The 25,625-nt window shown below is 37.7% G+C and overlaps 1 protein-coding gene across 6 annotated transcripts in view; it reads right to left on the bottom strand.

Moving 5' to 3' along the window:
- Positions 1-1,875: 1,875 nt before the first annotated feature.
- LOC117153412 (WD repeat-containing protein 47) overlaps positions 1,876-25,625 on the bottom strand; it is a 79,222-nt gene continuing 55,472 nt past the window's right edge. For 5 of the 6 annotated variants that reach the window (XM_076619511.1, XM_033327439.2, XM_076619504.1 and 2 more), the window contains 5 exons: positions 13,261-13,457; positions 6,648-6,817; positions 5,617-5,924; positions 4,563-4,785; positions 1,876-4,177 (listed from right to left, as the gene is read on the bottom strand). In XM_076619511.1, coding sequence (XP_076475626.1) covers positions 4,032-4,177; positions 4,563-4,785; positions 5,617-5,924; positions 6,648-6,817; positions 13,261-13,457 — 1,044 coding nt within the window. In that variant the 3' untranslated portion in view covers positions 1,876-4,031. Of the gene's footprint in view, positions 4,178-4,562; positions 4,786-5,616; positions 5,925-6,647; positions 6,818-13,260; positions 13,458-24,109; positions 25,510-25,625 lie in introns of those variants that run through there. The other variant, XM_076619518.1, reaches the window with a different exon arrangement.

Here is a 25,625-nt window from a genome sequence, read left to right as displayed (position 1 = left end):
GATTCATGAGTATTAAGACACCAGCTGGTCTCGAACGAACTGTCGTAATTGACATAGATTATTGGGTGAACGATCGACTGGTCTGACTTTTGTGATCGTGCTGCAGGTAGATCTGAAGTCTATTGCAAAAGTTTGTAGGAGCTATCTGCAAGCGTATATTGTGAGAAAGTAACGAATTCATAATTATATTGCTTTAACAGTTTTGTGGTCTGAACTTTAGCGAAGAAAGTTTCGACTGATCGAATAAGAAATATTGCCTCTACGATTATGTGGCTTGAACTTTAGCGAAGAAAGTTTCGACCAATCAAATAAGAAATGATGGTTCTATGATTATGTGGTCTGAACTTTAACGAACAAAGTTTCGAATTAAATAGGAAATTTTGAGAATCGAGACTCGAAGAGTCGTTTACACTATGCATGGAACCAAATAAATTAATAATGTATAATTAATAATAATAATAATGTAATAATGTACTAAATTAATAATTAATAGTGTAAATCAATAATAATAGTACAAATATCAACATTTATGAATGCGATTGTCAAGAACTGGAGCAAATATAAACGAAAGAAGAAAAAGTACAATCTCACTACACGCACATAATGGATAGAATTTTTATAACGATATTCACGGATGGATTCTTCACACTTTCTTTAGTTCTTAAGATCTGAACAAAGATTGCATATTAGAAACTATATCCTGAAAAGTTTAATAACTTTCAAGTTTACAGAAATTTAATGTAATATTCCCAAGGATATTTCCATTGTTGAAATCCTTTTTATTGAATTTCTAATAATCTAAACTTGTTCACTGAAGCGTTTACCTATAAAGGTGGCTCGTTTTAATTTTTTGCTGGGTTATGAATTTCATTTTTGCGAAATTGCTGGTTCCACAGCTCGAGGGTGTAATGAGGGTAAATCGAGATCCCCTGCCGTGGATCCGTTTGAAGTTTCGTAAACTAGAGCGTCGGTTCAGAGAATCTTGTGGTGTAGCAATGGTTATTTTGGCATGGATTTGACCGCGTAGAACGCGCGCGGGTGGAAGATTACATGATTGCCCGGTGATTATGGGAAATTTTCAAAAAGACGACGATCCAGGTACCTGGCACCCTCTCAACACTCGATGTGATCGGTTTTACCGGGCTAATTGCGTCTATTACTGGAAATCCCGGAAGGCTGATGGTCGATTAACTTTCTTCATGGTTCTTTGATCGCACCGACCAAGGAATTTATTCAGTGAAGTTCTTCTTTTACGCTCAAACGATCGATAATGTGTTTTTAACCTTGTAGATTTTGGTTCCAACCCTTTTTGCATTAATCTGAATTGCTTAAGCCTTATACTACGTTTCGCTCTCCATTGAAAAAAATATCGTAAATATTTTTATGTTCGAAATCTGAGATTATCTTCCTGTTGTCGACACATTTATAAGTTTGTAATTGTGCATTGTTTAATACGTTTTGTCTACAGATAAGATTCTACGCCATAGTACACCCTGAACGGTTAAATGTTTCAAATGATTCTTACGCGAGATACCGCGTTACAGTCGTAATCAAGCGAAAAGGAAGGAACTGCATGGCGAGAAACCACATTGTTTAATAACGTAAATTTTATTGTTTAAATTAGACGTGACAGTATTATGTCGTATCTACAGGAAAAGTACAAAGTTATAAGTTATGCTATATGTATACCATATGTATATATATATATTTATATTAGAATACGGTAATTATCGTACGAGATAGCGAAGAGATTTTTTATTTTACTTCAGCATTTTTATGACAGTTCGATGGGATGAAGATATTCTCAAGGATCGTCGAACGATCGTGATTTATAATATTTCGAAGCTGGTGAGGAGTGAGGCTGGGGGGGGGGGGTTGATGGAAACGAGGGAAGTCGAGGGGTGAGGACGAAAAATATAAAAATAAGTGTGAATCGTCGAAAGCAGTCACGACAGAAGGCACGACAAATTGCTACATGGAAGCAGATGCTCGCACGCGTTCTCGCGGACGCTTCGTTTCTTTCCCTTTTTTCTCTCCTCTGACCAATTAATCTCTTGATCGATTAATCACGAAGAACGCATCTTATACGTCACGAACGAAACGAAGTAATCGATTATAAGGCAGCATCGGGAACAAAATATCACTTCTGCCACGAAGCACGATAATTTTCTCCTTTCGACTGTTCACTTTTCAGATCGCTCAAACGTCTACGTCTCTAATTCCTGTGATCCATCTTTTCATTTCTTTTCAGTATGAGGCATGTGCATATAAAAGGTTCCTAGGTGCGATTTAATTGCTAGATGCGGAGATGATGAATAAGGAGAAACAGACGATGCTTGTTACCTCATCAATGTTCATTTTCGAATGGAAACAAAAGGAGAGACGCGATCACGCTTGCGCTGATCAGGTGAATAGTAGCTCGAAGAAACGTGCGTTATGTACAAGGAAAAATTGCGATTCGTTCGCTGGTATCTCGAGCAGCACGAGACTTTCTCCCTCTTTTCCCCAATTTTCCAGAGCTAATCCGACAGCTTTGGCGATTGTGACAAGCGACAACGTAAACCGAACCTTCCTCGTCCGTGACGCTTATCATGCTACATTTATTGCGTCGTACCGGAACATCGAGTTCCTTTCTTCCGAGTGTTTCCGACACGCTCAGAGAGAATCCGTTTCTCGTTTTATCATCATGGTAAAAAATAGCGATTAATAATGAGCGTACGTATATGTTGTTCTTCTTAATATAAGATAGGTATCTATATATTATAATATGCGTAATATGCGAATATTTGGCGTGACTTCGGGGGATCGATAAGACAGGGACGATGACTTGGTGGGAAGAAACGCTTTAAAACGATTTAAATAAGAAATAAACACAAAAGGAGAATGAAAGAACGAAAAAGATAAATAGGCAGTTGATACTTGATCGACTAAAACAGATAAGGAAAAGAAAAACAAAAGACACAAGCAAATGGTAATCAAACAATGTCGTAGATAGATTTTACAAATGTTATCCGCAGGTAAATCTAGAAATATTTGCAACGAGAAATAATAGGGTATCGAGCAAAGAGAGAGCATTCAAAATCTAAAAGTTACAGAGAGCGATTAAATATGTATCGGGAGCATACAGATTTTCGTCTCCCGCGAATCATCGCCCTTAAGCCTATACTAAACTTATGTACACCGGGGCAAAACACACGACCGCGAAGAAACTCTATAAAAAAAAAAGAAAAAAAAAAGAGACAGACGTTATACAATGAGTCTACAACGAAATACGTCCGATCTGAACGCTCACGATAGTGTTGCACTGTCGTTTGTTCTAGTCGAAAATGTTGCTTTTGAACGAAAGAATCTTCATCGAAACGATGTACGTTTCGCTATCGTGACTTGACGTATTAAGCATATATCTCGAATGACGAAGTTTTCTTGCCGGTTCTTCCGCAGTCTTATGATTCCTAACAAACGACTCACCGTCGTCGACAAATGATTAACGCCTAGAACGCTCGTTACATCGTCTCTACGCGAAAATGCACTTTCACTCTTTCTCACACGAGGCTCTCGAAGCGTGTAACGTTTACTTAGTAACGCGTTAACAATGTTGCTCGGTGTGGCTGTAATTGTTTCTCGCACGCGTCGTCGCGCGTTGAGTCTCCATTACGCTCGACTGCTGCCGCAGCCTGTACTTCAGGAAGCTTTAATTGGTCATGGTTGAATTATGCTCGTACACGCGATGAACTTTTCTTCCTGTTGTAATACGCTTCGCATCGATAACGTTCACGATCGCCCGTTCTCCCGTTTCCGGCAACGACCTTTTCCTTCGCGGATTAAAAAAATTACGTTTCAACACTAAAAATAATATCTACTCTCGCTTGATCGTGCCATCGATCTCTTATTGTTATAAAAAAAGACAGACTCTCTGATGTTGATTTAAATAAAAGGGAAAGAACGAACGATCGTGACCGGGTTAACGAGACAGTTCCTGAAAATGAATGTTACGAATGAACGACAAACGCGTGCCATCGACGTTCGCCTGCCTAAACAGGTGGCAGAGCCCACAGAGTCGCTGTCTTGTCAGCTGAAGTACTGAGGAACGAGAATTCCGTCGGATGCCATCGGCCGGAAATCACCTTGTCTTGGTGTTGCGCCACAACTACGCTGGGCAAAGGCATCGTTAAATCACCTAAAAAAAGAATTTAAAAATTACTAATACATCACACGCATAAGCATCATTTTGTTATTAAATCGTATTAGATTATGCAGAGTGTCTTAGCCTAAACCGAACATCCAAATATCTCCCTTGTTTTTAATGAGACGGAAAAATGTTTGTAAACTGCAATAGAGAAAGATATGATCTTCCACGATATTCCTCTTTTGAGATTGTTTAGTCTATACCTCATTGTCAGACATTTTCCAGTATCATTAAAAAAAGAATATACATTTTGTTATTTAAGAGCTTGGTTTATAATGGGGAGAAAAATTTAATCTTTTAATAACTTTAGAGAAGAAATTTCATTTCTAACGATTTCATCACGCATGATCTATATACCAAAGTAGCATAAATTTACCTTGCAGATCAGTCAGAACCAGCTTGTTATCGTAGCCACCGGTAAGCAAGTAGTATGCAGAAGGGGAGAAGCGTATGCTTCTGATATCAGCAGCGTGAGGTTTGAAGCATTGAACGGTCCGACCGCCCCGGATGTCGAAGAGGACGCAGCTGCTGTCCTCGTGACCGGATACCAAAAGACGTCCGGATGGATCGACGCAGAGAGCTGCTACCGGACTGCCAACCTGCAACGGGATCAAATGCTAATCAGATACGCGATACCGATTCCGTTCCAAATTATTTTCGAGTACGTCCGATAAAAATTCGATCCTGAGTTGAAGAGAAAGAGCAAGGGTGAACTAGAGGAAGAAAGAAATGCGATTCGTGAAGGGGGATGTATGATCGGTGCGATTCAAAAACGTGGGTCGAAATTTTATCGGACGTCGAACGAAAAAACGAAACTTAAAAAACTGAAAAGTCGATGTCGTCGATGCATGCTGGGTCCGTTATGAATCATAGAAATCCTTTTCACATTATGTACGAATTATTTATCGCTGATCGATGATGCCTGGATTTCTTATGAAGTGATAGAATTAACCGTATGTATTACTAATACCTTTTCTAATAACTTTTCTAATAAAGACCGATGACAGGAGGAAAGCGCTAATTGAGAAATAAATTGACGAATCTGAGAGTCAACTGTGATACAAAAATATGGACTTGCGGATCGACGATATAAAAATCTCTGTTTTAGTTCAATGAAGAGGAAGATTGAATTTAAAGATACTTCAACTTCAAGATTAGAGTCTGTTTAAAATTAAGTAGATAGTAAAGATCAGTAAATGTACATGTATAAGTTCACATATATGTATGAAAATATAATATTACATAGCGATATTACACAACAGAGATACAGCAAACAGTTACTGTAAACGATAGGGATAATAGATTTCAAACAGACTGTCTTACAGAAAATCAGCAACTTCAACAAAATCTACTAATACCGTTTGACAATCAGATTCCTCGCTAGGTATTCTAAATACACAAGATCTCCGTTGCAGAGGAACTAAACTAACCCTGCTGCCAGGAACCGTGGCTGGTGTGACCATGTTCACGCAACCTCTCGTTCGAAGATCCCAAAATCTGACCGTCTTATCCTGCGATCCGCTGACGAACATTGCTCCACCCCAGTTGTAGAGGGTGAGCACGTGGCCACTGTGACCGCTCAGAGCCTGGAAGGGTGTACCAGTTGCGCAATCGGTGACGTAGATCTTGCAGTCGCCGGCACCACCGCTAATCAGCAGACTCGACTTGTTCGAGGTGTCCTCGAGGAAGCACAAGTCGCGAACGGTACCGTCGTGCATCGTCAGCTCCACTTCTTGTCCTGGAAGAGACACAGGGTTGTAAAGAGAACAATGTTTTAATACGTTAACTTGGATCATTTCCGAATCGAACACTTTTATAATGAAATATCTCAGGAGTTAAATTGCTAAACTTCAGTTTTTGTTAATTTCGTAATTTCATTGCACGAGCACACTATTAATATTCAATTTTCAAGAAACAAACGGCTCACTTTCTTGAAACAAGCATATAAGAAGATGCGATAAATAATCTAAATGAATTCTAAGGCCAATTAAAAAATTTTCTAACTTTTCCGATTTATAAAGTGGGTCAATGTAAGTTTTACACGACCCGATTATAAAATTAAGAGTTAACAGAGACAGATTAATTTCAGTTGAATCGAGTTTAGTTTCTACAAATACGATATAGTTTATTTTTAACACAAATTATACGATGCATTAGAAGCTAGGAAATCTATAAATAAAGAAATTTTGATATGCTAGAGATTGGAAATCAAAGTAGTTTAATTCTTCCCGGTTAATAGGTTAAAGGGAGAAAGTTTTTTCAGGCCATGTTGTTACACAACAGTTATCATACACTGCGACAGAGTGACAAGTAGGAAGTTGCAAATAAATGACTGCCACTTTGAGAGCAGTTTCTGTGAGGAATCGATGTAACGAGTATCGTAGTTAGCGTGAAAGTTGTGATAAATGTTTACAAAATGAGAGAAATGTTAAAAAATTTTCGAGAACGCTTCTACATTTACCTTCGAGGTTTGATGTATCGGCATTGAAGCGCATCAATTTGACAGTCTTGTCGTTGCTTCCGGTCGCCATAAGCTGTCCATCCGGCGTCCATGCGAGACAATATATCGAGCCCTTGTGGTGTTTCGTTCTCTTGAAGAGAACCGTGGGCTGATACGTCTGATGATCCTCTCTGAAGAAAATCCATTCCAGCATTAGTAACAGTTTCTTACGTTTGTTATCCTTTTTACCGGACGATTGGAATACGTTTGTTCCATTTCACCGCGCAAGTATTACTAAAACAACTAAACCACTAAAAAGAGTCACGCAGCTTACGAGTCGTTTCACTTTTGTTTGAACTGTTTGCTCTTTCACTCTTCTTCTTCAACAAACTTTCCATCTCGACGCTATAAACTTCAGCGTGAACCACAAGCGTTTCGTTGACTATTAAGTGGTTGATTTACACTTTAAATTAAATGCCTGATACAATATTTTATTACGAACTATACAAATATAGTACATATACTGTAAACTACTTGCTATTTGACTTGTTCAAATGTTGCCAAGTGAATTGTTATTTTTATTTATCCAATCAGATTATGGAAATAAGTTCGTGGTGAAAAGACATTTCAATAAATCGTAGCGTATTCAAAATACATTAAAAAGATAGATTTTAAACTCTTCTCATACAAACTATCTGCGAACTTTATCATATATAAGCCCCTCAGAAGCCAAATTCGGATAAATTCAATCTTCTTAAAATGTATCAATTTGCCACGAAAGTATTGATCAGTTTGGCTTCTATGTAACACACATACATATATTTGTACTTACATACGTGAGCCTAGTCGGTATACATATGTATACTATGCACACAGCTACTGCCATAAAATTAAATTAAACCAACGTCACCAAATCATCAAACATCGACCTACCTCGCAAGGGAATAGAGTTCTCATCAACAGAGTCACTTTCCTTGCAACCTCGTTTCCTTCCTCGTTCCCAGCCCCGACGCGATTGCGCATCGTCCTTAATTAAAAGAGTAATACTTAACACGACGATCGTGTTTCGGTCGTGGAAACGAGGGAGAGGAGGATCGTCGATACGATTTTAAACAGGAGCGACGCCGCTTTCACGTCGGTCGCCTTTTTACGTCGATTTTAATTAGCCCCGAGTTTTCCCAGACACCGCGCACGTACGCTATTCGTCGATCGAACCTCGGTCCTCAAAACTCGCCTCTTTCTCGAGAGTCAGAGCTTCTCCTTCTCGCGCTTCTCTCCGTTCTTTCACTTTCTTCCGTGTAAACACGAGAATCGCGTGCTGGAAATTATCGACGGCCCGGCAATCTCGCCTCCCGAAGGAATCGCGCCGCGGATTTTCAATCGCTCCATTAGAATCGTACACGCGTTACTTTCTCTGCGAAGATTCAGAGCAACGTCGAAAAGATGGCTCGATCGAGGCGTTCACGGTGAATTCGAAGAACACGCTGGCTTCCTTCGTGGAAATTAGAGCGTTGTTACGATACAGTGGATACAGAGCAGGATAGCTATGTGTTTTCCTCGATATTTGATTCTCCACGATAACAGAGCATCTTTTATTCTTTGTTTCAAAGAAGAAAACTCGACGAACCTTTTAGTTGGCGAAAAGAAGTAAGAAACGAAGAGTGGGATTTCTGGTTTCTTGTACGAAAGCTAACTGACGTCTATATTGGCTTTAACGCACAAGGATCATGAGCCTATGTTGTGAAGTAGAATAAGTAGTAGCGTAATTGTTTCCATTTGTCCGAGTCGTGTGTAACTGCAATACGAAATAGTACCATTTCCAACCATAATAACCATTATTATCGTGAAATTGAAGGAGCCATTAACGAACTTCGTGATTGGAAACTAACTGATCTCTCAAATAATTTTTTTACGCTAATACGCAAAAATACCACGAACAGGATATTTTTCTCGTTTTCCAAATTCCTACTCTTCTGTAACGATTCGGTACATCAACGAATGAAACTCAAAAACACTGTACTTAGCGCGACAATCATAACAACCGAAGAAATGAAAGAACAGTTAAGATACTTCAACTCGTAAAAACTAGAAAATTCTTCCTCCATTATTTCTGGTAAATTGTGACGTGCGAAGACGCTGCGAACACGAGCGAACATTAGCAAGCGACTCTATCTATTTGCCACATTCCTATATCTCAACATTAGTTCGAATGAAACCCAAGCCAAACACTAAGAAGTCGAATGGTCGGTAAACGTGTCAGTTTCGTTTACACGCATTCTCCTCTAATCCTTCCTCCAGACCCAAGATTTTGGTCGACTGACATTTCGAAAGTGGACAGATCGTTCATTGGAAACACCGACTAAAGATAATGGCAAAGAGAGTTGGTTCTGATACTGTTTTTCGAAACGCTACGCGACAGATGAAGAAGCGCGCTCTCGCTTATCAATCACCCGCTGTCACGGGGCCGAGCGTTTATCACGTTCCACATAGCCCATTTACAAGGAGAGGACAGAGTGAAACGCTTGTCGAAGCAAACACACGGAAACACGGATATCGTGACGGGTGAATCGAAAATGATAGATCGCTGCTCGGGGGTCTCAACATATTGGGCCTTTGACGTATTTAAACACCTCGTCTTTTCCCCTCTGTGTTCGAGTATCACATTAGCAAAAAGTTCTCTGTTGATCCTGTGTGGATTCAAAGGTGAAAGAAAGTGGCTGAGAATCGAGGAATTCGTGTTTCCAGAGAAGTTCCGGGGTAAATCGAAAGGCTTTGAGAGACGGTTTCGAGGAACAGAACTTTGGAGAAAGGTTCAAGTGTTCTCTGGTGTATTTAAGGAAATTGTATGTTTATGTACGATATACCTTTTGATACGGTTCTTGGATTAATGATAATAAGGAGGAAGTTTATGATCAGCAAGTTAACGAGTTCACTATCTCATTTGTTATGTGTTGTAATTGAAGATCATGAAGGAGAAATATAGCTACATAGTATTTTCTACTATGCTGTGAGACAGTAATTTTTAAACTGGATATGAATAGAATTAAGATTATAGAAAATTACATGTATCACGGGAGAAGAGCGTAATTTTACATTTTTCTACGAGAAAGCAGTCTTTAGGTTGCATATAAATATAACTAGAATTATGCAAATTTGTATAGAAAATACAAGGATTAATCTTATGTTGCTCAAATTGTATCATTATTTAGGTTCATAAAGTTAAGTATAGTTTTTTAACATGTTTGTGAACATTTAGAAAATATTCGTAAACTAACTTCATAAATGATCTTATAAGACCATCGTCTATTTTTAATATCCTAATTATGTCATACTAAAATATTCTGTCTTTATTAAAAAATTAGAAAGTCAAGAAAAGATAGGTTCGTTCTGTTTTTCGCATATGATTTTCGTGTACAGCTATCGATCTAAGAAGAAATTATCACTGTCAATCGTTGCCATCGATTCGAAAACGAGAAACAAAGTCGCGCAGATCGATTTCACAGCACCTGCGCGCGAATTAGCTTTAAATTCGATTTCGAGTACCTGTCAGAGTAAATGGTTGCTGGGTAGATGATAATTGAGCGATCAGCCTGCAATCTAATGACCGACTTCGTATAAACCTTGCCTTTGACGAAGTCGTAACCTGGCATTACGTTGCAAAAATGATTTCCTGCAGTTCTGAGACTGCAGAGCACCTGAAATTCGACTATCGTGTGCAACTATCGCTCTCGATTACCTCACAAACATAAAGTTACACGTCAAACAATTTTTAAACGAAAGTCACGCGCTAATACCAGTTTACGATCTTTTTCGTCCATTTTTTACTCGTAGTGAGTTTCTTAGTATGTACTCGTAGAATGTTGATGAGAAGTAACATACTGGAGAAAAATTTTCGTAATCGTTCGCCACACCGTAATACTATATATATATTTTTTGTACTTTCACTCCATTTTAAATATTAATTTTACAGACAACGTAACACATGGTCTGTTGGAAAGTGCGTTATTTCATTTGTAGCGGACGTAAATTTTCGAAAGGATTACGTAAACAGAGCTATTGTCTCGCGACTTAAATTTAACTCTCCAGCTACTAAAGGAGTCCGAGTGATTGGTTTCAGATTTCTTGTGTATTCGAAATCATCAAAAACACATGGGGATTTCTGATAAAATTAATATCGTGTTTTATTAAGACAGAAATATGACTACTACATATTTATTTATTTTTATAATTTTTATACATGCATAACACGATTAATCACAGATCAAGCTCATATGTAGTTCTAGCGCTAAACTCTTTTGATTCTTTATGATGTCATTTAAGAACTGACTCCACGTCGTTTCACATGCACTTTTCTTACTTTTTACCTCGCTTTTTACTACAATTAGTGCGAGTATAACTACAGGAACGTATGGGAGTTATTACAGCGCGAAATGTAACAGAATTCGGTGTTGATAAAGTTCTGAGTTCAATGCCAGATATTCGATCGGAGCGAATATAGATTAATCGTTCTACGAGGCAGAAATAACGTATTATACCGAAAGTTGCTAGCCTTGATGAAGTTCCTGTAGACTATTAGAAGAATAAAAAGAAACTGAAACAAGGTGAAGATTTAAGAAATGGAATTAATCCCGAGCCGTTAGACTTTCACTTCAACTCGGATGGAAAATTCTATGAAATAATTAGAAATATTATCCATCAGCTTCTATCTGTAATCTCATCTACTAAATGGTAAAGTCGGTTAAACCAATAAAGCAAATTGCAAGGCTATTTTCAACGATATTAATTAATTTATTTTATTGTTTTTATTAGCCAGTCGTTACGATTATCAAATTACTTTCTAACCGAGAAACCTTTTCAACGTCAACCAATAAATTCTTTTTAAACAGAATTTCTCTATTATCGATTAAAATAACTGTACTTTTGCTTTCCATTGGTGTAAATTTATTAACTCGTATTCTATAATGGAGACATTATATTTGTAATAGCACTTTTGAAAAATATCATCATCATTCTTGAAAATGTTATCGTCAATGAAAAATTCGTTAACTGCACAAAATATTGTACTGCTACAAAGAGAATGTTTCAATACTATTTGATATAAAATACACACGAAATAAAAAATACATAAATCGATATTCAATTTTACAAAAATTCTGCTCCAAGAAAGCGACACACATTTTAATTTAATTTAATTCAATTTTAATACGATTTAAAATAGTTTCAGAATTTAAACGGACATTTTATGTGTTACGAACGGATATATCACTAAGTAAATGAAATGATGATTATTAAAGTGTACCGCCGAGAATTGAATGAATTCACGGTTCTGCTCTGAAATTTTGATTGAAATTCATTCAAATATAACCAAAGGAAACAAAAAAGGTAGACGGAAAGAGAAGAGACAGGGACGAGAGAGAAAGAGAGAGAGAGAGACAGAGAATCGCGAAATCGCGATAGCAGACAATAAAAGAATCGCACGAAGGATCGAGGGATGCTCCGTTTGGTATGAAGGCCTCCGTCGTTCGTTAAGTCAGCAGGCTTGCGTTAAATTAGTCCGCTCGACGACTATTCGTGTACAATCGTAAATAGCGCGCGGATTGTGATAATGACGTGTCAATTTTTTCTTTTCTTCGCGGAGAAAATTTGTGGATTTAGCGCACCGTCTAAGAATATTACGGGCAACCTCTAAAGAGAAAGAACGAACAGTAGTCAGAAGAGAAGTTTGATAAAGAATAAGAATATAGGAAAGATTTTTCACAGTTAATTTTAATCTGGAATTAAAATAAATAAATCCTCGATTAAACTAAGAGATAAAAATAGCGGAATAGAAAAGTAAATAATTGTTATCCTTTTTTAAAGGTGAAAGGGAACATAAATTAAGTGATAAAACATAGAGGTCTTAAGCAACAAATAATTGGCACCTAGTTAAGATTCATAGCTGTTCAATGTAAATTCGCGTGAACATGAATCGATCGAGTATCGAGAATCGTTTCACGTAATTACCAGTGTTGGATCATCCCAGTGTGCTCGTTAACAACGACAGCTTTATCAATAATACGTAATTTACGATTACTACTGCAACTATTTTAGCAAAATATATCGCTCGTACCCTTCACTCCTATTTCTTCGTTTCTTCACGCTAGCCAATGTAAATTTCGAAAGATTTCTCTTTGCGACATCCCATTTCGAAATACGAAATGCACGGTCCAGCTTGATTAATCGTTCAGATAAAAACATAAAAGTCTACTATCTACTATGCATTTATATTTCTGAAAACTGCTTTCTCGATTTTACGTTATGTATCCATTAAAGAGAAACATTTTATATAAAATATGAGATTAGGTGCAAGAAAGTGTGATGTCCACTGATGGAAGATACGAAATTACAAATAAATGGCGATGGGAAAGGCAACAGTTCTTAATGAATAATGTAGCGGAGAAGAAGACGTATGTTTAAAAAAAGATTAAGCTATACGCGTTGTAAAATATGAATCGATCGTTCGAGACACCGACGAATTCGTTTTACACGAAGAAGAAAAAGAAGTTTATGAAAAAATCACGTATTAAAAAGACCAAGAGGTAGAGGAATATAAAATATGAAAAAAGAGACTAAAAGATCGAAAAAATTATATTACCTGACATCGTGAAGCTTTGGATAAGAGCATATTCTCAGCGTCTTCGAGTTCGATCCCACGGCGTACAATTTTCCATGGGGGTGGAATTCCGCGCATCGAACCGCTTGCACGTCCTCGAGCGCTGTCACAGGAACGAATCTCGGTCTTCCGCCGTTGCTATTTCCGTTGCTGGTATCGAGTTCCTGCCTCGGTTCTTGCTGAAAACGAGATCGAAATCCGGTTACGAATTACATCTCATATTGGCGCTTTGACGTCTGTTTACGATTAACGACTAATGAATAATTATGATTGTGACCAATGATTAACGAGTAAATTTATAATGCAATAAAGAAAAGTATCGATATGATCGATACGTTCGAGCCGTCATAAACGTCAATAAGTGGAAAATCGTGTTAGAGTGGGGGAATTTTTAAAGAGTTCCCGTACTGTAATTACCCATTGAAGTATCGTTGCGATACGATAAGAAAATTTATCATCATGTTTATACATCGATAGGCGAACTGAGTAGAACTTGTGCAATGATAGGCAAACGTTTCTAAAATTAATCCCACGTGTGCTAATTAGAAATTAATAACCGTAGAATCATTTGTGTTTCTACAAAAGGTGTATCATCTAGATTTTAGATTTTCAATATTAAACTATCATTTTGATGGGGAAATTTCAACCGGTTACGTTATGATATCCAGAAGTTTTCGATACTACAATTATGTCTTAAATAACACTCGGTACATTTTTGTTCTAAATTATATATCCGAATGGTTTCCATGCGTAACGGAACTAATTCGATACTTGAATAACTACTTTTATTTTACGTATCCATTAAAATACTGTAACAGGTTGAATTTCACTTATTCGAGCATACTTTTTTATTCGTGACACTGTTACGCAGACCCGTAAGTCAAATTATATTTGAATGGCAATTTTACTGAAAAAAAGCGTATTTCATAGAAGTATACACGGTGTCAGAGAAAAATGAAGAATTTAATTGCAACATTCGTCAAGGCACACGCTCGTTAAGATTAATATTCCTAGCGTTTCCACGTCAAAAAAGCAAGCTGGAACCTTATAATAAGCGTTAAATCTTAAAACGAGACCCGCCTTGACCCTTTCGTGTACTTCGCGCAACAAAAGTCACCGTTTAGGAGCATTTTTCTGCGCGAACTAGTTCGTTCGCGGCAGAACGAGCACCTTACCAGCAGGGAACGTAACGAGCGACGAAAACTTCAGGGGAATTAGAAAGTCAGACCTTGAAAGGATTTCAAACGCCTCTCTTTTCTACACAATCACCGTGTTTACTTGTATGCTAATCTCTGGTGAAGTTTCCTGCTCCAGGCTCTTTATCTAAAGACCCATTCATGTTGCAGTCTTGTCGATGCAATCTTCCTCTCTCATTGCCGTGGATTATTTTATTATTATTGCTACTAGTATCATTATATCATCTGTGACGAATTTTTGCTCGTTCACAATACGTATTCATTTAATTAAAGAATGTGTTTAAACATATCTTTTAACCCACTTGAACAAATCGTTAGCAACAGGTAATTACTACGGGCAATAAACGAAATGAAACACTCATGGTATTAGTTAATAGGTGAAACAAATTGCTGTTCAGGCTTCATTCCTTTGGTCAGCTCCATAGAACATTAAGTTAAATGCACTCGTTACTGTATTTAGCATATGAAACAAATTTCTATTTAAGTTCCACTTCTTTACTCGTGCTCGTAAAATATATAAAATAGATAAACCGAGATGTTCAAAATATTTAATAGACGGAACAAATTTCTATTAAGGTCTCCTCTTTTTTTTTAACTGCACTCGTAAAAATATGTATTTACGCAAACATCGACCGTCTAGTAATCACCGATTTTCTTAATCGAACAATGACGTTATGCGGATCCTATGCAGGCTTAGTATCTAACGATCGAGAAAAAAGAAAAAAATGTAGAAAAAGAAACATTCAGGGTCTCTGAGTGGAACAACGATCTTTCAAGTATCGCGTAACACATTCTGCATACTTTTTTCCATATAGCTCGTAAAATTCTTCTGTTCTCAATCGATCTTTACTTTGATTTGTTTCTATGCCGTCATGGAATGATAGCTTGTTCTGACGTAGTAGGATTGCGAAAAAGTTTGCTATGGAAACATTCGAGGGGGGGATAAGGAGCTTGAGAATGTTTTTCAAGCTCTCTCCAGAGGAAACCGAGCTGATTTAGAATCATCTTGCGACTCTTCTTGCACAATAATTTGCACGCCTCGCCACGTTTTTACTTTCGACTGCTACGAGTTTTTCGTAATTATCGAGATAAGGGCAATTAGTAAAACAAACGAGCAGCACTATTTTTCGTTATGATCGTCTAATTTTTCGTTAACTGTCTATAAATCAGACTTTAGTGTGAGGAAACAAACTGTAATTTCAAGAGTTTCTTACTTTTATCTAGTAAATACAGACCGATAATGTTATGAACAGACTGTTTGGTATTAGAGTAACGATAATACAACGATAAACGAATAAAATATAGATAAAAAGGTACGTAAGATTTCAGTTCGTGCCGTTACACAGGTTTAATTACCAAACTGTGTAAAATGGAAGAAAATACAGAACTTAAAAATGATGGTTTTTTAATAACGTATTTACTAACTTGTTTTTTGCTCTCTTGTTTTATCTTTGTAGAAATATTATAAGATTAATCGAGTCGATTAATGAATTTTATTTTTAGTGTTGGAAATTACGAACCGAGCACGGATAAGTTGAAACAAATTAACTAATTGTTTGCTGAAGCTTCACATTGTTACGGCGAAAACAAATATAATTACGAAGAAGAAGGAAATTTCAAATCGACAAAGATTAGGAGTCAATAATCGGGACGACACTATGATTGACGCAACGACGATTATTTTCTCGAGCGTTGCGCCTATAGATCTTACACACAGTTAATAATTTTGTTGCACAACGAGGCAGAAGTTCGATTTGCCGCGACACTGGTAATATAAGCGTCCTGTTCGGTTGACATCGTAAACCTTTCGAAAGATTTCTATTTATATGAGAATTCTAGAAATCGAGTATTCCATTAGCTGAAAGGAAAAAGTCGATCGAAAGAATTTCAATATCTAAAAAACATTTTACAGAACGCTTTACTTTTAATACTTCGCTACATGGTATTTCGTTGTGAGAAATACTTTTATCTTTCAGAAAATCGAGGAGGGATTACCTTCGCAGTAATTTCGATGATTGCAAAATAGAGGGCCGAGGCGAAAAAAATTTAAAGATCTAGGACGAGACAGGTGTAGAATGATCCTGAGGAATCGTGAATCAGAAACGCTCGCTGCTTAGTCACGAACACCGTTTCTCCATCGGTGTTCACCACGGTGTGTCATTCGCGAGGGGAACGCTAATAGAAATCGACTAGATCATAAGCAAAGATACACAATTAATTTCTCCTTTCTTATAAGATAAATTATACGTCTTAAAATACAGTAGAATTCCATTTATTCGTACGAAATTTTAGTTAACGACATATTGGTCCACTCATATGAACCTTAATTAATACCACGTGAACGAAAAATTATAATTATGAGTAGGTAGTATAGAAATCACTGTACTCCTATTTATGAACTGCAATTATATAAACTTTTCCTCGACAGATCCATGTAAATAGAGTCGTACCGTAGCTATGCAATCTTCTGTAAGTGAAGAAGATTAATGGAACGCGAAGATAATGGAGTTACAATCACAATACGCTTGTGTGCTGCGTCCTTTGCAACTTTTATGAGCCATCATCGGACATAACTGTCGATAAACTTTCGTGCTAAGCAATTTCTGTCTTCTTTGGTAAATTTATTTCATTTAGTCTTTTCTTCGCATATCTTGAAAGAATATTGCATGATGTTTTTCTTCAAACATTGTAAAGAATTAGAAGAAATGGCGTTAAGAGGAAAAATAAATGGGTTTATGATGAAAAATGAGGCCGTCGAAAGGATCGATCGTTGATCCATTTCGAGGTAACTTCGTGAAAAATTCATCGATGATACGGCTTTCTTCCGGAGGACGTTTAACGGACCGGAAACGGCACGCCAGTAAACCATCCGGGAACGACCGATAAATTTCAATGGATCTGGCAGAAGCCTAGTTTCACCGGCGCGACGGGTCACTAAACCAATGAGTTATTGGCCGTTTTTTCTTTTCTAATTGCTTAAGTCCGGGGTTCGATAATTTTTCGATATAGCAGCTGGCCATGCAATTGTACCGTGAAAATGACATAGTTTCTGACTTTTGGAGTTAATTTCACTACTGACAATGGCATCGATTAGGTACGTTTAAAATTATGAACCAGAAAAATAAATTGTTTTAACAATGTTCAGAAAAAAAAAAAATGAATAAAGATGAAATACTGGATTTTCATATTGGAACTATCAAATTTGTTTAAGTGATGGGTTTTAGATCTTTCGTTTTAGAAATTATAAAAAATTTCAAAGAAATAGTGAAATGATAAATGTATCGGAAGCATATCGAATCGAATCGATTCCATCAACAAAGAGATGATGTCTCTGTTAAATATTGGCAAGGATAGTGAAGATTGCTGAAACCGACTGAAGACTCATCAACGTTAAGAAGGTAAACGTCTCGTGAATTAATCAAACAATACCATTCTTCGAGGATTGATGCGTCGTATTTATTCGATACGTTCTTCTCGCGGGACATTTACTGCTGCCTCTATGAGAAGTAATAATCGTCGGTAAGATCGTTTTCTCGCTGTATTCATAGTTCTCAAAAGAAGATTGATAGCACCGTGGGCTACCAACTATGACTCACTGCTTACGACTTTGAGCGTCAACGGGATTTCCTGCGTGCAGCTTAAAAGCATCCGATTCATTTTCAGAATGACGAGAGTACATCTTGAAGACAATTAAACATCCATTTTCTCAAATTTAGAATCACTTGCCTCTAAAACACAAAGGTTCGTGTAATTTTTACGCCTGAGAGAGCTTCCACGTGACACAAATAACAGGTCTGGTTATTACATAGCTATTAACTAAATAAGATATTAGACTATTGATCGTAGATAAAACGTGTAATATTTATCGGAAAAATCTGAAGAAACTAGTAAATGTTACGAACATTTACGTTGAACGAATGTTGAGTAGCGTTTTGTATTTCAGGATGAAAATTTCGCGTAGAACGCAATCTTCTGCTTTACAATGTAAATCCCACGAGTAATTCAAACGTCAAATTACCATTTTAATCACCGATCTTCCATTGAATTGTCGAATAGAATCAAGACTCGAGCGGCAATCAACCGTCTGTTAATTTTCGACCGATGATTAGATGCGAATTACACAGAAGATTTAAATTAAAGCTCTCATGAATAATTTATCTCGGTCCGATTATCAAGTAACAAACAAAATGATTGAACGTTGCTCCCGCTTTCTATTGCAATTATTCCGTCGCAACTATTAGCGTTTTTTGCCACTTTCGATATTAAAGCGATCACGATCTTTAATCACTTTCTACGCACGTATTACCATTGATTTCGTTTACACGCTGTTACTTGCACCGATATATAATATTAGCATCTGGAGTTCGCGATCGATCTAAACGTTAGAAGATAAAAGAAGATAGAAGAGCCCTAATCGATAGCATTCAAACGTATTACGAAATATTTGTTGCAAAGGATGCTGCACGAGGAGAGACACGCTAGTGTAGAGGAAATCGCGAAGGTCTTCGATCGAGCGTCCACAAGGACTATCTAACGACCCGTGTCTCGATGAAAAGCAATTACCGATTACGAGAACCTTCGCGCAATCTTAGAAATTGCAATACGCCGAAGAGGCAAGAATCTCCATGGAAATATTCGAAACATTCGGCTCGTTCTATATCGATAAATCCGCATTATCTCGCCGTGTTTATCGCCACATAAATTTCCTACGCCGTTCCCAAGTGAAATCGCTTGATAGAGATGTTCGAATTAGTTGGAAACGGTATTTATTAAGGCAGCTTTCTTATCGCATTTTTCTTCACGAAAGATAGAGAAGCATCATAACGTTTTGAGTTTGAGACAGTTTTGTTTGTGGAGCAGAGACTTTTCACTTTTGACGAGGAACCGGTCGAGCCGGAAACTACGTCCTTTCTCTGTCTGCGGTCCAACAGATCGATCCACTCGATGATAATCGTATGATCTATGTTTAACCAAGTCTCGAAATATGGAGAATACGTCGCGAATTCCGGTGAAACCAGTCGCAGCATCGCGGATCTGGGTTGCGACATACTTTTTCAGCGTGACGCTGTTTCAGGAAATCGAAGATGTGTGTGGACGGGGCTTAATGGCAGCGCGCGCCGTCGCAGGGTTCCTTTCGGAGGAAGGAACTTTCGAAACTTGTGCACCGGAATTTCACCGTTCGAAATTGTTCAACAGATCTCTGTTCGAGAAAGAACGAGAGAAAAATTGCTCGTTTATGATGGAAACAGGCGTGGAAAATTTATGTTAATTTGAAGATTAGTAGATAATAATTGGAGTTTCTTAAAAATTATTCTTTGTAGAAATTGTTTCTGTGCTGCAGAAGTGTTTGTTCTTCAAGAAAAGTACCATTCATTGAAAAAAGAGGAAAGATATACCTATCTTCGTTGAAATTCTGTCTTTTAACAAAATTATTTACGAAGAAGAGATGATATTCATCTTCTACAACAAGAGTTTACCATTGAAAATAAAAATGCTCGTCTTTTTAAAAGAAAAAAAGGAATAATTCGCTTCTTGATAATTTTGCTATTGTTTTAGAACCTTCCAAAAGAGTTATACATTTCCTCAGTACAGAAAGAATATTTCATCGAGTAAACGTTTCGTTCCAAATAGCAATAATTTCAAGATCAAACGATTTGACGTTACAGAAATATAGCAGAGACGGTAAATAGCAGATCAAGCTTCCGACTATCGTTAAAATATAGCGGAGATTAAAAACTAGTTTGCACGACGAATGGAAAAGAAATGAAACGCATTCGAGCCGATCCAAAATTCAGAACTGGAATACAGAAGGAACGATATTACTGTGGAGAGATTTTACAAGAGGTCACTTGCATTCAACGAGTTCTTATCGAACGCCTTGCAACCGGTGTCGGCGTAAGAGAGCGTGTAAGTACCTTGCTCGGCGAAGCTTAACATACTCGAAGATAGACTTTTTCAAAACCAGAGGCCTTTAGACCGATCGATCACGTAATAGTTCAAAGGATGGTCCCCCTCGGGCGTAAGATGTTCGATGTAACTCGCGCACGTGCCAGATTAGCCACAGCTCAACATTCTCTTCTTTCTATTTACGAACAAACTCGAAAGTCCGGCGCAGTTCAGTGGACTGAATTGCGATAGAACGTAGATCGTCTGACATATCCTTTTAAATTTATGTAAAAAACTACCATTAAATTGCGCGTGGAAATCATTTTCTTGCCTCCTAAGAAAATTTTTAATTAAAAGAAATTTCAAATGGAATATTGCATAGGTTAGAAAAACGTATATTGATGAAAGTTCAAATGGCGAAAAAGTTAATGAAATAGGAAAAACCGAGAAATTATCATTCTTACGCGAACACGTTTGTTAAACCGTAGAATATTGCTAATTAACCATTAAGATTAGAGACCTGGATAAATGGTTTAACGATTTCACGTAGGCCAACTGAAAAGCGAATACCGGCTGGTCTTTTCATGTTTCTGCGTAAGATAAAACCACTGTTTATTATGAACTAACAAGCAGGTTTGAATTGTTTGTAATTAACCATCCACCTATTGCTTGATTGAAGTTGATAACTCGATACGGATAATATGTCTTTCATGTTTCTCTATCTAATAACGTCAGACACTTCCTTTATCTCATGCCAACAACAAGAATAGAATAGAAAAAATAGCAAGGGTAATAATAAGACCAGCGATTGCAGACTGTTGCAATCGAGCCACGAACACAACGTTAATTAAGCAGCTCATCGATCGAAACGACCACTTTTCCATAAGCTACTTCCACTTTCGTTAATCCATTGGATCGCAAGACGAACAAAAACACCGAAAAATTGCGTTCTAACGGTTCACAGAAACCACCAGGCAACGTGATCGCTCGTCCTTGTTCGCACCTCCATATTGCGCAACCAGCGAATTCACTTTCACCAGAAAAATGCTTTTTCGAAAGTGTCCGTGTTTTAATTGTTCCCAGCAGCTAGAGTTCTCCTTTCCGAAGAATCTCTTCGGGGCACTAAAATTTCAGCGAACGTCCTGTTTGCTCGAGCATTGAAATCGCCGATACTAAGGTGTCTGACTATGAAGGGATCGATCTACTCTATACTATACATGAATTGTATACAGATATAGAAGAAATATAGAACAAAAGATATGAATTTTATTTTCTTTGGGTAACTACGAGAACTTCTGATATTGAAATTATAGTTTTCTTTTTGGTAGTTAATTAGATAAGTATTGAAGATTTTAGATAAAGCTATATATCGAAAATTCTTGAATGAGTAAAATTCTTTCATTTTAATAAACAAAATAGATAAAATTGTCAAAGGAATATTTACAGGAAAATTTACATCGATCTAGCAAAAGGTACATACTGTTCAATGCTTTGATAGTATGTTAAAACGACCAAGAATTCAGAATGAACAATGTAGAGAATAATTATTCCATTATCTTCAACCACAGAATCACAATGTATCAGACAAAAAATAAATACTTTTAATTTTTCCTACGAAATAAATACTTATCTATAATTAAGACTTGAAATTTATAGTGTCATATTTAATGGCTACACTGTGCAAGAATTAGATAATCGATCCAGTTCGACAAATTCTAGCATGGCATGTATAACTCGTTAGAAAGAACGTGTTTCTATTTTTTGTCTTCTGTCGATCATTGATCTAAGTCGTCGTACAAATTAGTCAAACTGAAACTACTCGAATTCTGTAGAAGATTTCTCCTTAATATGCTACATCGTAATAGATGGATTCAAATGTATGACTTTCTAAATAAACATCGACAATCTAAAACAATCTAAATATTCAATTATTGATTTATGGCAATTCTATTATCCAAGTGACTCAAGTTTCTAAATGCTAATGAAAATCGATCAGTGATGCCTGTAACGAGAATTCTTGATAAACAAATTTCACCGTGGTCCATCGAACGTGAAATGAAGGATTAGGTTTGAGAGAAGCTACCGAGGCGCATTGTTCCCGATGGATTCGGTTTCTTTTTTTTTTCTCGTTTTAACGAAGAAGTAACGGTGGATTAACTCGAGGTCACCAATCGGGAACACTTTCTATCTGTGACTAGTAAAATTACGGTTCATTAATACCGGCTCGTTATTTTTTAAAAAGTATCGACCGATATGAAGATAAAACATGTAATCGAACGTTTACGAGAAAAAGGACAAGATCGCGTGAAGACGCTTTTTCTCGGCAAATTACAGCGATTTCTGCGATAGATCCTCCAGCCAACCGTGTCATCGGTGGTATTTTTATTAATGAGTCGGAAAATCGAGGCTATTTAGAAAACAGAAGGTTAATACTTTAAGACACGTCTCATTTAAATCTTATATGTCTCATTGCAAGATAAGTTTCTATCGAAAATTATAGTGACGGACGAAAGAAGGCTTAGAAAGGAAGAAGTACGAAGAAACAATTAGAGAAAATGGAACCATAATAAATAAGAGCAATGAGCAGATACAATACATATAGCACAATAACTTACTATTACCAGAGTAATGCTAAAAAAAATGTCTAATAAAAAAGTTTCAAATTTTCATATACAAAAATACCAATTTTAAATGTACTTTTGCCTGCCATTGTACTTCAATCTTTTTACTCCGATCTATTGTATCATATTTCAATCAATTTAACTATACCAAAGTGATAAAGATAATAGAGATTATGTTGCAAAATGAAATAACACTAAAGTATAGTAATCGTATATGAAATAGTAAAATAATAGTAAAAGATAAGATTTTCCACGATAGAAGTTTGATCGGACACAATTTGATGTTTATCAAAGCGAGAGAAAAGCCGATTATCTCCTTTCTGATACAATCGTGTCCGGACCAAAGCAGGTGGTTAGATACGATTCAGCGATCGATCGTCGCGAAGGCGACCGTTTTGAAACAATTTCTATCCGGGCAATACATATGCGTCAAATCGCGTAATTGATGCGAACATTCGTGGACTTCCGGGATCAGGCGTTGGCACCGATTAGAAATGGCGAAACTGGAGCAATAAACTGGCGGAACACTTTCCATTAAACGCTGTTCCCGTTAATCTACATACAAGACGTGATAGGTGCAACAAATTTGCGGAATAAATCGAAACAAAATTTCCAGTAAAAGTGGTTTTACTTTTTACCAGCTAACAAATTCAGAAAAATAAGCGAGAAAACGGGATATAGAATGGGCGGAATTTCGTATATAAAGCTCCATTTGTACGAAATTCTTTTCCTGGATTTTATCTATTTAAATCCGACAGAACAGGCAAAACGAGATTTTGAACATAAAAGTACAGCAATAATTTCAACTGTTTTAGTAATATCTATTGATACGGAGGTTCCTACATATGTAATTAGCAAGAAAATTATTGCAGAAACGAGTCTAATTTCCAATGAAATTGTTACCAATCCTGAATCATTCGTCAAACCAATATCTACAAACGTCACGGTAACTAAGCTTTCTACGAGTTTAACTTCGAAAAAAATAGTTATCAATTTTACATTGGAATCCAGACGAAACATTTACTTCAACGAATCTCTATCCTACGACATTAATTTCTGTCACAGCCTGATCCTAAGATTATTATCTCTCCCCATTTATCCCCACGAAATCCCTAAAAATCAACAAACCATATAACTGCCGCGCCTTCTTCCCGGCCTCTCGTTTCTTCTCTCATCCGGTTTTCTGCAAGTTCTGCCAATTCTCTCAAACGTGTTCAGCTCATGCTGCTCAGCCGTTTCAACATCCAAAAGGTTCTCCATGGACCGTCTAACTTGTCTGCATACACCACCGTTCTTAGGGCTCTTCCTCTGCAGATGATTTCCATTTTCATCGTGATAATCCTCCCATTCGCTCACTTCGCTTCTAACGTCCTCCAAGGATCTGGTCCTGCCTACTGAACAGGTGCATGGAGGTACGCTGCTTCTACATAATCCTCCAGAGTTTTTAGTTCTACTTCTCGGTTCCATCATCATCATTCTTGGTGAAACAGCCACGGGTGGAACTTGAAGAGGTGACATGGCTTGTGGCGGTGGAATTGCATTTCGATATAAAGGCGCCAAATAATAATAATCGCGACCTTTGTTAGAATTGGATGCGCTTATTCTAGTTGGAACGTAATTGTAGTCAGCTATATGAGGTGTTACCCATTGAGTCATCGCGTCCATCGGCATAGGACGATAACAGAAGGACGGTCCTCTGGTGGCTGGATGACTACGGTACATGGGGGGCCAAGGACGAGACTGCTTGAGATCGAAGCGAGGATCCATCCGCGGATCCAGCACTCGGATGTCGCCCATGTCGTACGCCGCGATCTCTTGACCGGGTTTTGAATGACAGCTGCGTATCGATGTTGAAAGTGGCGTCAATGAACGACGTAGACGTTCATCTTGAGCTACCAGTTCTGATACTCTTGAACGATCTTCATAGCGGTCGAGTTACCGTTTTCGAACGAGTTCTTTCGATATGATACAATGTGTCTGGAATATTTATGAAGCAGAAGTAGGTCGCGTTTATACTCCTGTATGATCGAATACCAGGGAGTAGTCAAGGAAAAGTCGGAAGAAAGTGAGGAAAATCGGCAACCGATGGCCTTCTTCGAACGAAGAATCGAGGAACAAAGGATGATCCAGTCGTGTTCGCACGAATACAGGATTTTCACCACTTTCCACGCACGCTGGGAAGTCTCTCGCGAGCTCAGGCCCTGTCACTTTCCTCGTGCTTCCCTTCCGACACTTTGCACTTCACCTGTGGAATATTCGATATTTCCTAGTTTCCTAATCAACTCGTACGTGTTACCCTTGTAACAAGCGCGTTACACTTATGACGTTATTACGTGCGCGCGAATGGCAAACCCGGTACCGTTACGTCTCTCACCTTTCACCCGTTTTTAGCTGAAATCGCGGTCGGAAGCGGTGCTGCTCGCCCCCGAACAAACGTACTTCCGCCGCGTTATCACGACGAACAATCAACAGAGAGGCTCGTGGATCGTGGATCGCGGATCGGAGACGACTGTGCTCAGCTGAGTGCAGCAAAGGAGTGCGTAGCCGACGCGTTCTCGTCGAGTGACTTCGCCTCTCGTTGAGAAACGACCCACTTCTCCTCACGGGATTGAAACTTCATCTCCCTACCACGATCGTGGCGCGG

This window comes from Bombus vancouverensis, chromosome 1 (assembly GCF_051014615.1).
Source record: "Bombus vancouverensis nearcticus chromosome 1, iyBomVanc1_principal, whole genome shotgun sequence".
In the NCBI taxonomy this organism is placed as follows: domain Eukaryota; kingdom Metazoa; phylum Arthropoda; class Insecta; order Hymenoptera; family Apidae; genus Bombus; species Bombus vancouverensis.
This window is presented reverse-complemented; position numbering and strand designations above follow the sequence as displayed.